Source organism: Suncus etruscus, chromosome 3 (assembly GCF_024139225.1).
Source record: "Suncus etruscus isolate mSunEtr1 chromosome 3, mSunEtr1.pri.cur, whole genome shotgun sequence".
Classification (NCBI taxonomy): Eukaryota; Metazoa; Chordata; class Mammalia; order Eulipotyphla; family Soricidae; genus Suncus; species Suncus etruscus.
In genome coordinates, this window is record NC_064850.1 from 91,864,564 (window position 1) to 91,881,234 (window position 16,671).

The 16,671-nt window shown below is 46.4% G+C and overlaps 1 protein-coding gene across 2 annotated transcripts; it reads left to right on the forward strand.

The window, feature by feature from the left end:
• The first annotated feature begins 3 nt into the window (after positions 1-3).
• On the forward strand, positions 4-16,558 carry CCAR2 (cell cycle and apoptosis regulator 2). 2 transcript variants are annotated; one of them, XM_049769437.1, is made up of 21 exons: positions 4-119; positions 928-1,023; positions 1,274-1,365; positions 1,729-1,820; positions 1,997-2,111; positions 2,285-2,414; positions 2,596-2,692; positions 8,251-8,370; positions 10,901-11,123; positions 11,205-11,318; positions 11,673-11,836; positions 12,229-12,400; positions 12,486-12,713; positions 12,784-13,008; positions 13,605-13,749; positions 13,870-13,952; positions 14,531-14,677; positions 14,809-14,920; positions 15,006-15,194; positions 15,334-15,539; positions 15,741-16,558. In XM_049769437.1, the coding sequence occupies exons 2-21, from the start codon at positions 966-968 to the stop codon at positions 15,783-15,785; spliced, it is 2,757 nt and encodes a 918-aa protein (XP_049625394.1). In that variant the 5' UTR covers positions 4-119; positions 928-965; the 3' UTR covers positions 15,786-16,558. The 2 variants fall into 2 exon arrangements, with proteins under 2 accessions (XP_049625394.1, XP_049625395.1); XM_049769438.1 differs by having other exon boundaries at positions 13,873-13,952.
• The last annotated feature ends 113 nt before the right edge of the window (positions 16,559-16,671 follow it).

Below are 16,671 nucleotides of genomic sequence, written 5' to 3' on the forward strand. Positions count from 1 at the left end.
GCGGCGGCTTCCGACCAGTGGTCGTGCTTCCGGAGAGGCGCTTCCGGTGGCGGCGGTAGCAGCGGCTGCGGTGGTTCCGGGTGTCTTTGTCCCCCCGGTGTCGCGGCCCTGGCCCGCAGGTGGGTGGTCGGGGGCCCCCCGCCGCCCCGCTGCCCTCTGCCCTCTCCCCTTCTGCCTCTCCCTCCGCGGCCGCGGGCTCCGGGCAGCGACGAGGCCGAGCCCCCTCCGGACTGCCAGGCCCGCGTCTCCCTGGCAACGGCCTCGGCCTCGGCCCGGGGCGGGAGGAGGAGGAGGAACCGCGCGCCTCCGTCCTCTGGCCGGGCGATCGCCGCGGCCGGGCGGGAGCGCCGGGAGGGCCTGGGCTTGCGGCCGGGCGGGAGGACGAGCGAGCGGGCCCCGGAGCTTCCTTCCCCACCAGCTCGTCCGGTGCACAACGGGCCCGGGCCTCCGCGGATTCGAACCCGCGCCAGCCGCGCCTGGCTCCTGCTCCTCCATTTTCCCGGGCCTGCGTGGGAGCTTTATTTTTGGGCGGTGGTGTTTGAATGAATGGACATCTCCGAGGCTCTTCCCAAGACTTTCCAGTCACTTGGGGTTGGCCAGGTCCAGTGAGAAGAGCCCTCCCTGAGTTGTTGGGGGGACCGGGTCTGAATGCCCGTTTTGACACACGGTGTGGCCTCGGGCAAGTCTCTGTCTCTGAACGTCAGTTTTCTTTTTTATTTGTCTTTGGGAATATTGCCTATAGTGTCTAGTTAGTACCATTAGGTGACTGGCCTGGCAATGGGGAAACAACCTAGTTTTCTCTAAACCCCATCCATCACCTCCACTCATTTGCAGGACCCAGGATCCAAGTTCCTCGATTCCTTTGGGGGGCAGGGGACAGATGGAAACTTTCCCTCTGAGCTGTTAATTCGTCTTTTCTGGTTGAAGGTTTTTCCCTAAGACTCTGAAGGAGGACAGCATTTCCAATGTCCCAGTTTAAGCGCCAGCGGATCAACCCGCTTCCAGGGGGACGCAACTTCTCAGGTGAACACTTTGAACCCCTACTTGGCCTCATGCAGGGAAGTATGTACTTTGGAATTGGCCTCTTAAAAGAAAATAGGGCGCTCAGGGTTTCCCTGGCAGAGGGTAATTTGCTGCTTTGTCTAAAACAAGCCAAGAGAAGACCATAGTGGTGGCCAGTGAAACCCTTGAGACCTTGTCTGGAGCCACTTGCACCTCGAGTGCAGCCAGGATGGGAGGTGCCGATCTTGGACTTGACGTCTCTGTCCCATAGGTGCAGCTTCAACTTCGCTACTGGGTCCTCCTCCTGGTTTGCTCACTCCTCCTGTGGCCACAGACCTGTCTCAGAATGCCAGGCACCTGCAGGTAGGTCGGGCATCCTTTCTAGTGAGCTGTAGTTCTTGGGACTGCCCCAGCATCTTGGATGCCTGATATGCTCATTTCTGACACCACAGACACCTCTGACAAGGGAATCTTTAGTTCTGGCTCAAGGGAACTCTTGAGGATCATTCTTGGAATTAAAATACAGGAATTCCTAGAAGAAATCTGTAACCCAATAATGGTCACAAAGCTTCACCTACAATAAAGTTGATTAATGCCCCTATACACATGTGCTTACTTCCTATCATTGTCAGAGTAGTAGTATTCTCCTTAGGGTGAATAGAGATGCAGTGTGAATTTTGCCCAGCTTATGTCCTGTTCCTTTGAAACTGCATGCCTCTTTTTCAGGGTGGGGAGAAGCAGCGGGTCTTCACTGGCATTGTTACCAGCTTGCACGACTACTTTGGGGTGGTGGATGAAGAGGTCTTTTTTCAACTAAGGTAGGCTTGGGGCTGGTCCTCTTCTGGAAATGCTTATTGGGTTCACCATGCTGGTGGGGCATTGCTTTGCTGTTTTAATGCAAGGGGTGAGAAATTCGAATGGCCTCGCAGTGATGGTCTGGACAGCTTAGCCAGAGCCTCTCTCCTGATTGGACTCTTGGCTTATGTGCTGGCAGTGTGGTGAAGGGTCGGCTGCCCCAGCTGGGTGAGAAAGTGCTGGTGAAGGCTGCATACAACCCAGGCCAGGCAGTACCCTGGAATGCTGTCAAGGTGCAAACGCTCTCCAACCAGGTATTCATGTCTCCTTGGCATATGCAATGGAACAAGGAGGGAGGGAAGCCCCTGGGCCCTGAAACTTAGGCAAGAACCTTATTACCTTTGTTCAGGGGGCAGGGTTAGGTTGTTTCTAAAGTAGTGAATATATTAACCATGAAATACCCTAAATGCCCTGGCTACTGTTGCAGCCCCTACTGAAATCCCCAGCACCTCCCCTTCTGCATGTGGCAGCCCTGGGCCAGAAGCAAGGGATTCTGGGAGCTCAGCCCCAATTGATCTTCCAGCCTCACCGGATTCCCCCCCTCTTTCCTCAGAAGCGTGAGTACCAATGACATAGATATTGGGGTGTGGTTTTTTTGGAGTGTTCTGATAGACTTGTAATTATCAGACTTGTAATTGCTGTTTTAGAAGAAAAATGGGTATTTGTGTGCCCTGAAAGAAACAGGTTGGACAAAGAGTTCTAGGTCTTTTTGAGTTACTTGCCATTTCTTCTCTGCAGCTCTGAGTCTCTTCCAAACATCCCACACACTTCATCTGAGCCACCTGAACAGATTCCCTGCTCGGGGTCCTCATGGACGACTGGATCAGAGTCGAAGGTAAGAGGATGATCAGGCAGGACTGACATACTGATTTGCCTCTTGGAGCAACATTCTTTTCCTTGTCACATGTTGACATTAACATTTTTGCTACAAAAAAAGCTGATATGGTGAGATTTTTGTACAACTAAAGGGACTTTATGAACTGCTCAGAAAGCAGGGATTTTATGTGTAGTTCATCTGTCAGAATATTTTGAATTATTTCTCTTGAATGAATTTGGGTCTTTATTGAGGTTAGAAGGAAAAGTATTAGTGCATACTACCCAAAGAAAGGTCCTTTTAATCATTCTTGGATTATTTATTTGTGATTTTTTTTCTTGGAGATGCTGCTTTTGCTGCAACCAACCAACTTCTTGATCTTTTTTGCTTGTTTATGGGTCATGCTTGTCGATGCTCAAGGGTTCTCTGGACTCTGCACTAAATTACTCTTGGCAGTGCTTGGGGGACCATATGGAATGCTTAGGGATTGAAGCTGAGTCTTCTGCATACAAGACGAATGCTCTACCGCCTGTACTATCGCTCTGGTATCTTGAGTTATTCCTTTTTATTTCTAGTCCCTAAGATTGAGATTCCCAAATCAAAAAGAAAAAAAAATCATTAAAAGTAAACTTGCAGCATAATTTTAATTCTTAGAAGAAAGCATGTTTATATATATATGTATTGGATAATCAGTACATTGTCTTAGAATGTAGATGAGGTACTCGCTTCTCAAGTGTCCCTTGCTGATATTGACTGCATTTCTGCCCATTGTGGAGCAGGATTGGAGACTGCAGTCTGGGGTGCGCCATACCATATGCCCTGCATACTCAGAACTGTTCTCTGGTGCTCACGTACTCTTCATTCTACCCAACTCTCTCCTTAAAGGCATTTACTCCTATTCCTAGGAGCAGAGCTCTAAACTAGTTTGCTTAAGACTCATCCTAGCTGTGTTTGTTGGTCTTTTAACTTTTAACTGTGGGTTGTTGTTATATAGTAGCATTATAATTATATATGCAAAGTAAACATAAACAAGTGATAAGTGTATAGTTTCAACATCTGCCTGCCATTCTTCTTTACCTCCATCTACTCCGAGTCTAGATTGTTTTTCCCCCCAAGCTAAAATATATGTGGTGTATAGTTCATAAATCTTAAGTGGATGGTTTTGACAAATGGAATACCCTACTTAACCCTTACTCCTATTTAGATACAAAAATTTTTCATTGTTTCAGGAAGATCTCTTATGGAGTAGTTTTCTTTTGAAATTGTAACTGTCCTGAGAAGAAAATGACCCACTTTACCAATAGTAGATTATGGGGAAGGACTAAGAATGCTGTGAAAACTTCCTCGAAGTTTAGAAAAAGTTTAGGCTAAGTATTGCTAGCTTGTCTTTGCCAAAGGTTGGCATTCAGGCCAGATACAGGTCTTCTTGAATTTGGAATAACTGAAGTTTTCATTGTTTGGGATTATTTGCCAAAATGTTTAGAAGCAATTTCTCCCGTTCCTAAATCACTGGGAAATATTTTAGATAGACTTACGTGACTCTAACTTGTGTTTCTTCTTTGTCTTAGTTGTAAGGTCTTTTCACCTCTCATGTTTTGAGTGTATTTTAGGCCTTATTACAAATATCATTGGAAGTACACTTAGAGATAACATGGTCTGGGTGGAAACAGGTTCATATTCAGCTTTACATTGTTTGCCATTGTATTTGGTTTTTCTGGATATGCCGAGCCCTATGTTACATTTCTGGCCACGGTGCTTCACTGTCACAGTGTGGCTTATTGTGTGCATGCGCAATGTGTGTGTGAAGAAAGATAATTTTTACTAAATGAAACTTGCTTCGAATGATATGAGAGGAGAGAAAGAGGAAGAAATATATAAATCATGTTCAAGAAAACACGGTCTTCTTCAAAGTTGGGCTTGAAGAGCAAGCCTACTGCTAGAGCTTTTAAAGACAGGAGGTAACAGAAAAAAAAGTAAGACAGGAAATAAGTTTGTTGAATTCGTAGAAAAGGAAAAAATGGGAAGTAGGTATGATTGGGGAGGAGAGATCAATTTAATGTATGAGTTGGCCATGCTAGTATTCTTACTGGATGCCAAGTTTTATTTTGAATCTTTGTATCCTTAGGGATACAGGGAACAGTGTCTCCAGTTAACTATGAATGTGAAAACTATGAGGTTTAGACTAGTCATTTGAGCTGGATGTGCTTTCTCAGAAGCACCTTAGTAAGCAACACTTGCTGAGATTTTTGAGATGTCTTCCTCTGGTGCTGATCCATAACCAGAAGGAGAAAATTGGCTGTTGAATATACAGCATTCCGTGGAACATAGAGTTTAACTGGAAGTTGACAGTATTTACTAAATTCGGTTCTAGGCAAACAACAGCTCCTCTTTCATAAATGTGGTGGCTGTGGCATCCTATAAGGATGAGATAGATGATAAGGCAGTTTTTCGAAGAGACTTATAAATGGAGAAATTACCTACAGAAGCAAAAAGAATAGAAACAGTGTTAAACTAATCAGCTTAATCACTTGGGTGTAGTAACTAAGAGCAGGCACTTCTCGTAGCTATGATCATCTTAGTTACCTTGCTATTGATTTTATTCTCTTGAAATAACAGGCTTTTTCCAACTTTATCAGTCTGGCACTTTGTAATGGCCTTAGGGTTTTTCTCTTTTACTTTATTTCTTTCTGGCATACCTTAGTATACAATAGAAGATACTTACAAACATGTATGAAGTGGTGTTACATTTAAAGTTACAATAATGTAAAAATGTGTCATTCCACACTATATGTGTGAGAAAAATGTATCCTTTTAGAATTGTAATCATTCTTTTTGTTTGTTTTGTTTTTTGGCCACACGGGCAGAACTTAGAGATAATGGGGTGGTGAGACTCAAATTCGGGTCAGCCAACACCCATTGTAATATTACTCTGGCCCCGAAAGTTGTAACCATTCTTAAAAACTGGTAGATAATAATTTTGAGAAGTTATATTTGGCTACTTTTTTTTTGTTTGTTTGTTTTTTGGGCCACACCCGTTTGATGCTCTGGGGTTACTCCTGGCTAAGTGCTCAGAAATTGCCCCTGGCTTGGGGGGACCATATGGGACACCGGGGATTGAAACACCGTCCTTCCTTGGCTAGCGCTTGCAAGGCAGACACCTTACCTCTAGCACCACCTCACCGGCCTTACTTGGCTACTTCTTTTATTTTTTTTCCCCTTGTGCCACTCTGGGCAGTGCATAGGGGTTACTCTGTGATCAGGAATCAATCCTGACTGGGCTCAGAGGACCATATCATATGGTATGTTGAGGATCAAACCTGGGTCAGCTGCGTGCAAGGCAAGCATCTTACCTGTTTTACTTACTCTCTCTCCAGCCCATTGCTACTTTTCTGTTTTTTTTTCTCATCTTTACCCTACATATCTGCCTACTTTCATTCATTATTTTAAAATTTGGGGATGTTTTGTGCCGTACATGGCAGTACTTGGAGTCCGCTTCAGACACTACTTGGTGTTACATTGGTGATGTTCAGGGTACTAAGACTCAAACTAGGTTTCCTACATTCCAAGCATGAACTCTGTCCCATGCATACTTTAATAATTGTATCTTACCGTTCTGGGGCCATATCTGGTGGTGTTAGGGGCTATTCTACCTTGCATCTGGGGTGGGTCATCCATGGAAAGCATGAGTCTATACCTGTGAGCTGTCTCTCCAGCCTTCATTGTGATGTTTTAATGACTGCATGATTGAATATCTATAAAAAGTCAAGTATTACTGCATATGAACTTTTTTTTTTTGCTCTCAGGTTATGCTGCTTCATTTTCTTCTTATATAGTTTTTCACAGTAGAATTACAGGATCAGGGGCCGAAGCATTGGCGCTAGAGTTAAGGCGTCTGCCTTGCAACTGCCAGCCTAGGACAGACTGCAGTTTGATCCCCCATCGTCCCATATGGTCCCCCCAAGCCAGGAGCGATTTCTGAGTGCATAGCCAGGAGTGGTTACTGAGCGTCAATGGGTGTGGCCCAAAAACAACAACAACAAAAAGAATTATAGGATCAAAGGATTTGAGGGTTTTTTTTTTTTTTTGTTTGGATTTTGGGCGCACCTGATGATGCTCAAGGGTTACTCCTGGCTATGCACACAAAAATCATTCCTGGCTTGGGGGACCATACGGGATGCCGGGATTGAACCATGGTTTGTCCTAGGCTAGCACATGCAAGGCAGGTGCCTTACCGCTTGTGCTACAGCTCTGGCCCTGGATTTGAGCATTTTTATAACTTTGATGTGTAGTGTTAAGGAGAAGTTTTTATTTTTGTTTGTTTTTTGTTTTGGACCACAACCAGTATTGTTCAGGGGTTACTCCTGACTGCACTCAGGAATTACTCCTGGCATGCTTTGAGGACCATATAGGATCCTGAGGTTCCAACCCAGGTCAGCCGCATTCAAGGCAAATGCCCTATCTGTTGAATTATCACTCTGGCCCAAGTTTTTGTTCTTAATAAACAACTAGTCTGAATTTCTAGATATTTCAGCCTGTATCTTCCATGTATGTATCTTTATTCTATGTATGTGTCTTCTTTTCTGAGGGAGGCTATTCCTAAACAGTACTTAGGGTTCCATGTTGTTTCCAGCAATACTAGGCCAATCAGGCCAATCTGTAGATTGTGCTAGACCCCATGCACCTATATTGAGAAGCCTCCAGGAAAACATCTAACGATGCTCAGTGGTTGTGTCACACTGTAGATAGAACTTGGGTGGTCCTTGTTCATGTAGGGCACATTGCCCTGACTCCTCAGTAGCTCTGTATGTGCCTGTCTTCTGTATGTCTCTTATTTTAAAATGTTTTATTCTTTTTTTGTTGTTTTTGCTCACTTAAAAATTTTTTGCATGGTAACTAATTTGTAAAGTCCAAATTATGTAAAAAGAAAAATTATAAGTTTCATTAGAAACATACCTTTAGTGATTTATTTTTGTTTTTGTTTTGTTTTTGGGTCACACCCAACAATGCTCAGAGCTTACTCCTGGTTCTGTGATCAGAGAATACTTCTGGTGGGCTCAGGGGACCGACCATATGGGGTGGTTGGCCACGTGCAAGGCAAGCACACTACTACCCACTGCACTCTCTCTCTGTCCCCTGCTTTTAACTTTTAAAACTTTTTTGGCAAACAATGTATACTGTTGCATACTAGTTTGCATTTGTATTTTTCCTCCATTTATTAAAAGTAACTTCTGGGGGCCGGGCTGTGGCGCTAAAGGTAAGGTGCCTGCCTTGCCTGCCCTAGCCTTGGACGGACCGAGGTTCGATCCCCCGGTGTCCCATATGGTCCCCCAAGCCAGGAGCAACTTCTGAGCACATAGCCAGGAGTAACCCCTGAGCATTACCGGGTGTGGCCCAAAAATTGAAAAAAAAAAAAAAAAAAAAAAAAAAGTAACTTCTATGTGCAAATCACACACACTGATCCTCTGGTCTTTTGGTTCTTTAATGTTGTGGGTTCAGCTTATTTATAGTTCTATTTTTGCCAGTCTGTCAAATCTGTATATAACTTTTTTTTTCTCTTTTGGTGATGGATCAACTTCTAGTGATGACTATGACTCCAAGAAACGCAAACAGCGGGCTGGTGGAGAGCCTTGGGGTGCTAAGAAGCCAAGGCACGAGCTACCTTCTTACAGGGTCCAACTCACTCCCTATACGGTGGACAGGTGAGCTGAAAGGTGGGCAGGTTGAGACTTAAAACTGGTCTCAGTTCTATACGTGAGAGAACAATCTTCTAGGATGCATGGTGAATGCCTGCCTGTGCATACCCTCCCTTTTTTCTGTTGTCACAGTAACTGAGTGTCACAGGTACTTGCTTGTGTTGCTCTCACATGTGGGTACAGAGTTCTGCATTAGTTGTAGTGCTTATCTACTTGTTATGTAAGCCAAAGACTGTATACTAGGCTATGGTGCTGGGAATTGCAAGTGGCTATTCTGCTTGGGTGGTACTAGTCACATAGAGTAGAGTTGGGAATCAACGACACATCTCATGCCTGCAAGGCAAGCCCTTTCTTTATTACTAAGCCAGCCCTGGCCCCTGTTGACCTTTCTGATTTTTAAAAAAAAACACAAGTGGAAGGATGCCTGTTGTACATACTGGATATATATATATATATATATATATATATATATATATATATATATATATATATATATATATATTTTTTTTTTTTTTTGCTGTCAGTTTGTATTCAGGTTACACCTGGTGGTCCTTAGGGTTTACTCCTGGCTCTGCTCGGGAATCACTCCTGGCAGTTCTCAGAGGTCCATATAATAAAACAGGTAATAAAACCCAGGTCAGCCATGTGTCAGGCAAGCACCCTACCTGCTGTACCATTGCTCAAGCCCAACTGTACATGATTTTTAGTACTTTAGTACTTTTCCGTCCACTTTATATTTCTTTTTTTTCTTTTCTTTCTTTCTTTTTTTTTTTTTTTTTTTTTTTGGCTTTTGGTTTTTGGGCCATACCTGGTGATGCTCGGGTTATTCCTGGCTATGCACTCAGAAATTGCTCTAGCTTGGGGGACTGACCATATGGGACTTGGAGGATCGAACCATGGTCCATCCTAGGTTTGCCCATACCCTACAGCTTGCGCCACCACTCCGGCCCCTTACTTTATATTTCTTAGACTTTGTTTCTTGGTAACATTTATTATACTTCCTTTTTCTCAACTTCAGTGTATTCATTGAATAGATGAATCATTAAGTTAATCAGTCTTTAGCCATTTTAGTCTTTAATTATCCTAAATATTGTTGTAATAACATCTTTGCGTACATCTTAAAGTATAGTGCATTTTACCAAGATATTCCTAGAATGGAGTGGTTGATTGTAAGTTTGGATAGATATTGTCAATTTGCTCAAAGAGACTGTATCAGTTTACATTCTCACGGGGCATGAAGTACTTGTTTCCCTAGGCCTTTGCCAACACCATCTTATCAAACTTTTGATCTTTGTTAAGCTGATAGGTGAAAAATGATATTCTGATTTGTGTGTCTTTTCTCAATGCCCTTCTCAAACTGAAGACCGGGGTCACACACTGGAGCTATGGTGCTGCCTGGGATTGTATATTTGGTCACTGTGCTTATGCCACATTTTATTGTACCAGGGATCACACTTGCATGTGGAATGGGATATGGGACTGTGTACTAGCAGTCTCATACCTGGAGTGCAAGTGCTGTTACTTTTATTTGTTTGTTTATTTTGGTTTGCTTTTGAACCACACCTGCCTATGCTCTGGGTTTATTCCTGGCTCTGCACTCAGAGATCATTCCTAGCAGGACTCTGAGGACTATATAGGGTTCTCAGGATTGAACCTAGGACAGCTGCATGCAAGGCCAAGTATATTCCTTAACTTCCCAATTATTTCTCCAGCCTAAGTTGACCTTTTTTTTTTTTTTTTTTTTTTGCCTTAAAAAAATTTCATTTCTGTGTGGGAGAAATAGTATAGTGAGTAGTAAGGTGCTTGTCTTACACATGGCCAATCCTGGATCAATCCCTGGTATCGTATATGTTCCCTGTAGCTGCTAGGAGTGACTCCTGAGTGCAAAGCCAGGAGTGATCACTGAGCACCACTGAGTGTGGCCCAAAAGCTAAAAGAAAAGTTTTTCTTTCTCTGTGAAGTGCTTAGTGATGTCAGTTTACTCAATTTTCTTCAGACTTACCATCTTTTAAAATTTATTTTTGCTCAGTTTACCTTTTTTCTTTGTTTGTTGTGGGGTCACAACAGGCAATATTCACATTAGGCTGCTCCTGACTCAGTTCTCGGGGTTCACTTTTGGTGGTGCTGAGGGACCATGTGGTGTCAGGTATTGAACCTAGACCTCCCACATACAAATAATGTACTTAGTCCTTTGAGCTATATATCCAGCTGTATAACTTTAAAAAAAAAGATAGGTGGATTCTTTTTATATTGAGATAACAACCCTTTCCTCTCTCATGATTGCATATAGTTACCTGAGCACAGAGCCAGGTGTAAATCCCCAGTACAGCTGGTAGAGACCCCTCCATCCCTCAAAAATTCTCCTTTAATTTCTTTTTCAGTTTGACTTTGTTTTGATGCTCGAGTCATTTCTTTTCCATAAAATATCCTCTCTCTTATAATGAAATTATTTTTCCATTTATTTCAAGACTTAGGGTTTTATTTAAAAACTAATTTAGTCTTTGCTTAATCTGAATCTCTTGCTCTGTTTCGGTAGCCCCACCTGTGACTTCTTAGAACTCCAGCGTCGTTACCGCAACCTCCAGGTGCCCCCCAGTTTCCTGGCCGTTCATCTGAGCTGGCTGTCAGCTTTTCCTCTGAGCCAACCCCTTTCCCTGCATTATCCAAGCCGGATCCAAGTGTCTTCTGAGAAGGAGCTAGTTTCTAACACTGGTGCTGAGCCCAGCTCTGCAGACAGTGACCCCACTTACAGTTCCAAGGTAAGTTGGTTGAAATCATGTTGCTGTCCTGTCGTGGCTGCTGGCAAGGCACTGAGCCTCCCCACTCCCAACCCTGTGCAGGTTCTGCTGCTCTCATCTCCAGGACTGGAGGAACTGTATCGTTGCTGCATGCTCTTTGTGGATGACATGGCTGAGCCGAGGGAGACGCCACAACACCCCCTGAAGCAGATCAAGGTAAGAGCTGAGTTGAGGTTTGGTGCATTCATTGAAAACATGGTTCTCCTGCTCATGAATTCAAGTGAGACATTTTAGGAATGATGATGATAATGATGGTGTGTGTGTGTGCGTGCACACTTGCAAGGCAATGCTCTTTTCTCTGTTCTATTGATATGGCCCCAGAATTGCTACTTATTTAACAGAGAGGACAGCAGAGCTCAGACATATTTCTCCTTGCAGCAGAAGCTGTGAATTTGGTTCCCGGTTACAAGCAGACATAACCCTGATCTCTGCATTCCACACGAGGATAGGGTGCCTATAGTGAGAGACCAAGGTGATTAGTTTTTTTTAATTGCTGTTCTCTTTTTGCAGTTTTTGCTGGGCCAGAAAGAAGAGGAGGCAGTACTGGTAGGGGGTGAGTGGTCTCCTGCCTTGGATGGCCTCGACCCCAAGGGGGACCCGCAGGTGTTGGTGCGTACTGCTATCCGCTGTGTACAAGCCCAGACTGGCATCGACTTGAGCGCCTGCACAAAATGGTGAGTGGAGATTCTCAGCTGCAGTCTGGAGTTCAGGAGACCACGCCCCTTTTGTCTCTAGTTCTATCCGTTTCTCCAGTCTTGGCAAATATATAGTCATCTTGGACCTGAGCATGAGGAGGAATGGTATATATGTGCAAAACCCTCTGACCCTCTACTTTCCTCACATGAAATCTCTGACCACCTTCAGTGCTATCTCATCATTGCCCGAATGCATTGGGTAGTTACATACCATCTGCTTGCTGTGTTTCCTCATTAACTTACTGTTTCCTGAGGAATTGGTCTCTTTTTTTTGTGCTCTGAATGCTTCACATGCATTACATAGGAGTAAATGCTAGTGCAAATGGAAGCACTTGTTGGGTGACCACTTTATATTCCTTTTTTGTGAGCAGGTGGCGCTTTGCCGAGTTTCAGTACCTACAGCCAGGACCCTCAAGGCAGCTCCAGACAGTAGTGGTGTACTTGCCAGATGTGTGGACCATCATGCCCACTCTGGAGGAGTGGGAGGCCCTGTGCCAGCAGAAAGCTGCGGAGGCAGCTGCTCCGGCCCAGGAGGTGCCAGTGGTAAGGCTGAGCCTCATAAGCAAACTGGAATGTGGCTGCCCTGAGCCCTGGGTCCAGCTGGTCATAGCCTTGACTTTTGTCACAGGAAACAGAGCCTACAGATCAGGCCAATGCATCAGAACAGGCATCAGAGACTTCTAAACAGAATGCAGAGAATCCGGAGGTGACTGCCCAGCAGGAAATGGACACTGAGCTTCCAGAGGCTCCGCCACCCCCTTTGGAGCCTGCTGTCATGGCGCGCCCTGGCTGTGTCAGCCTGTCCCTTCCTTACATTGTAGAGGATCGGAGGCCCAAACAGAAGATCTCTTTTGAGGTAGGAATAGGGGTGGGGGACAGTGGGGTCGCTGGTATCGGGTTGACCTAGCATTCCTTTGGCCTGCCAGGTGACTGTGTTGGCTGAGCTGTTTCTGGAGATGCTGCAGAGGGATTTTGGCTATAAGATCTATAAGATGTTGCTGAGCCTTCCTGAAAAGGTTGTGGCTCCACCTGAACCTGAGAAGGAGGAGGTAGTAGCCAAGGAGGAAGATGCAGTCAAGGAAGAGGCAGCCAAGGAGTCCAAGGATGAGGTACAGAGTGAGGGCACAGCTGCCGAGTCAGACGCCCCACCGGTGAGTACCTCAGCGCCCTGCCTAGGCATGGGCCTCACTTCTTGCCGAGCAGAACTTGGGTGCTGCATGGTCCCAGCAGGCCTCTTCTGCTTTATGGGTCTTCTTTGGCTGCACCTCTACTGCATGTGCCTTGTGACCCTGCTACATCCTTGGGCATTGCCATGCAGTCACTCAGTGGTATACCTGGGAGAAGGGAAGGGAAGGAGGCATAGCTGACATGCCACAGAAGCACAAAAATCTCTTCCTAAGGTTCTCTGAGGAGGAATAAGGTGTTATATTATCAGAGCGTTAACTAGAACACTGAAGTTCCGAAACCCTTCCTAAAGTACATGCATTTCCTTGCCTATGCACTTTTAAAAGTAATCATTTCCCATGGAGCTGTGACTGACTCCTAAGGAGACCCTGGGTCTCTGGCCGTGACCCTGGTATGCTCTAAAGCTGTATAATGAAAGGCATTAGTGAATGGCAAGACGCTGTGTGCTGAGCCCAGCGTGATGCATGGGACATGGTTGATACTAAATATGCCTGTTCTTTTGTTACAGTACAGTCACTGCAGGTGACGGTGCCTTCTCATCACCCTGGTCTGCTTCCCTTAGAAGGAAGATGGGCTTTTGCCCAAGCCCCTGTCTTCTGGTGGAGAAGAAGAGGAAAAAGCCCAGGGGGAGGCGTCTGAGGACCTCTGTGAGATGGCCCTTGACCCTGAGCTGCTGCTCCTGAGAGATGATGGGGAGGAGGAATTTGGTATGTCTGTATTCAGGCCTCAGCCGAGGGCTGGCTCTGTGCTGGGATCTCTTCCAGGAGTGTTGGGTCACTTTGGGTCTTTGTGGTCCTTGCTTCAAGCTTATCTCAGGCTTTTTGTAGCAGGAGCCAAGCTGGAAGAAGCAGAGGTCCGGTCTGTTGCCTCAAATCAGTCGGAGATGGAGTTCTCTGCACTTCAGGACATGGTGAGGTGGCTCTGCTCCCCCAGTTCTCGTGATAGTGAGTGAATGTAGCAAGGTCTCTCACTCCTGGGTAAGGAGTGATTCTGCCATATGACTTCTGGGGTTTAACTTTTAAGTTTAAGTTTATATGAGCTGCTTTCGATATTTCTGGGCCACAGTTGATGGGGCTCAGGGTATTCCCAGTTTGTTTCTTGAGGGTTGGTTCTGAAGCTGCTGATCATGAAGTGGTACTAGGGACGGTGCGTGCAGTGCTGCAACCCTTTGAGTTGCTGCCTGGCCCCCTGGTATCCTTCAGTTGATATGACATCATGTGGTTCTTTGCTCACAAAGTGACATTTTCCTTAGATGATGGAGAATCTGAGCAAGACACTTGGTGCCGGGTCCTGTGTGTGGTTGCCTCTGGCCAGACCTTTGGCTTGGGCCCTCTTGGTCATGCTTCAAATGGACACCCATTTCTTGGGTCACTCTTAGGTGGTGGGCCTCAGAGGGTCCTTCTGACTCTTGTGATTTGGCCAGTAAGATGATGACAAATCCTGTTTGGTGTTTTTAAATCCTCCTTATCCTGGTTTCTTCTCATGCAGCCCAAGGAACTGGACCCCTCTGCTGTGCTTCCCTTGGACTGTCTTCTTGCTTTTGTCTTCTTTGATTCCAATTGGTGTGGTTACTTGCACCGGCGGGAATTGGAGAAAATGCTGCTCACCCTTGGACTCCGGCTCAGTGCAGAGCAGGTAACCCTCTTCCCCTGGGCCCCTTGGCCCTTTTCCAGTGGCCCCACCCAACACCTGAGTGTATAGGCATGCACTTAATAGCTTTAGTTCATGTACATCCCAGGGGTATCTTGGATGTCTGTCTTCTCCAGGCCAAGCAGCTGGTCAGTAGGGTGGTGACCCAGAACATCTGCCAGTACCGGAGCCTTCAGTACAGCCGCCAGGAGGGCATGGACAATAGCCTCCCCGAGGACGTGCTCTTTGGTGTGTGCTCTTTGCACATAAGTCTTCCCTGAGGGCAGTGGGCATGGGGCTCCCTTTCCTCAATCTCCTCCATGGTGCCTTCTAGGAAACCTGGACTTGCTACCTCCTGCTGAGAAAAGTACAAAGCCAAGTGCCACTCCAGTGGAGCACAAAGGCCTGGTGTCCCACAATGGCAGTTTGATCAATGTGGGGAGCCTGCTGCAACGCGCAGAGCAGCAAGACAGTGGGCGGCTCTACCTGGAGAACAAGATCCACACACTGGAACTGAAGCTGGGTGAGCAGCTTGCAATCACAGGGACCTGGTCCAAGGGTCTGTCGAGAGGAGTGGAGGAGCTGCTGCCCTACGCCTTGGGTGCTTGCCTCTTGCTCCAGTTCTTGACTCACCAGCAGTCATTCTACTGTTTTACCCCCAGAGGAGAGCCACAACCGCTTCTCAGCCACTGAAATGACAAATAAAACACTGGCAACAGAGATGCAGGAGCTGCGCACGCGACTGGCTGAGGCTGAGGAAACGGCCCGCACAGCCGAACGCCAGAAGAGCCAGTTACAGCGGCTGCTACAGGAGTTCCGGAGGCGTCTGAACCCCCTGCAGCTGGAGATGCAGCGGATGGTTGAGAAGGTAAGGCCCCCGGGAATCTGTCCCAATCCTGTCCCATCAGGAGACTTGGCCCCTCCAGGCTCCCTGACCTTCTCTACCCATGACTGCCTCATGGAATTTAAGTTAGCTGGCCTCCCAGTCCTCGAGAACAGGGGCTTATTGGCCCTTGGCGCTTGGGCTACCTTCCTCGAGTCCTAATTCTTTTTAAATCTGTTTAAACAGGCTGACAGCTGGGTAGAGAAGGAAGAGCCAGCACCTAGCAACTGAGGGGCCACTGCAGGAGCTGCCAGCCTGGGTGGTCAGCAATGGAGCCTGCAGAAGTTACAGCCCTTCGGTCCCAGAAAGAAGCTGGAGCAGGACTGGGAGCCAGAGGCAGGGATGGCTGACCCGTGTTCAGTCTAGGGGGAGGCCAGGCTGGGGGGGGGTCTCTGCTACATGGGATGGACAAGTGAGGAACCCTGGTTCCAGTCCAGCTAAATACAACATCTTTTGCACCCCTCGAATGTCATTTTGCCCTCTACCTGAGGATTTCTCCTGGGACCCCTTTAGTCTTGTGCTGACTTTCTCCTGTCCTCTCTCAGTTTAGAATAAGACAGGGGGAGGAAAAGGCTTTTGAGTATGTCATAAGGTGTGATGCCAATAAACTGAAGAAACAGATGTGGACTCTGGCTGGGGTAAGAGCCCTTCCTCTAGAAGGTGCATACTGCCAGTGTCAAGAGCAGGGTCTTGGGGGAGGGCCTCCCTTGCCCCTATAGGACTGAGGCAGGCTGGCAGGATGGCACACTATGCTGTGGGGCTGTGCCTACTAGCAAATGCTGTGTTCCAGCCACCCTAGGCTTGCAGGAAGAAACCTGCCCCTTGTCCCTGGTTCCCCGCGTTCAGAATGTGGTATTGGCTCTGGCCCAGCCTTTTCCCAGTTCCCCATAATTCTCACCTCTTTCCATGATCCGTGGTTTCAGTTTGACTTTGTATATAAAGTTGTTTTTTTTTTTTTTTTTTTTTCTTTTTGTTTTTTTAAATAAACCAAAGTCAAAAACAAATCAAGTGTCCTCCATAGCTCTTCCTTTCTCTTCTAGGCCTGCCTACCCCTTTCTCTTCGCTCCACCCACCTCCAGAAGGTGGAGCTGGCTGCCCTGGAGACCGCTGTACGCTG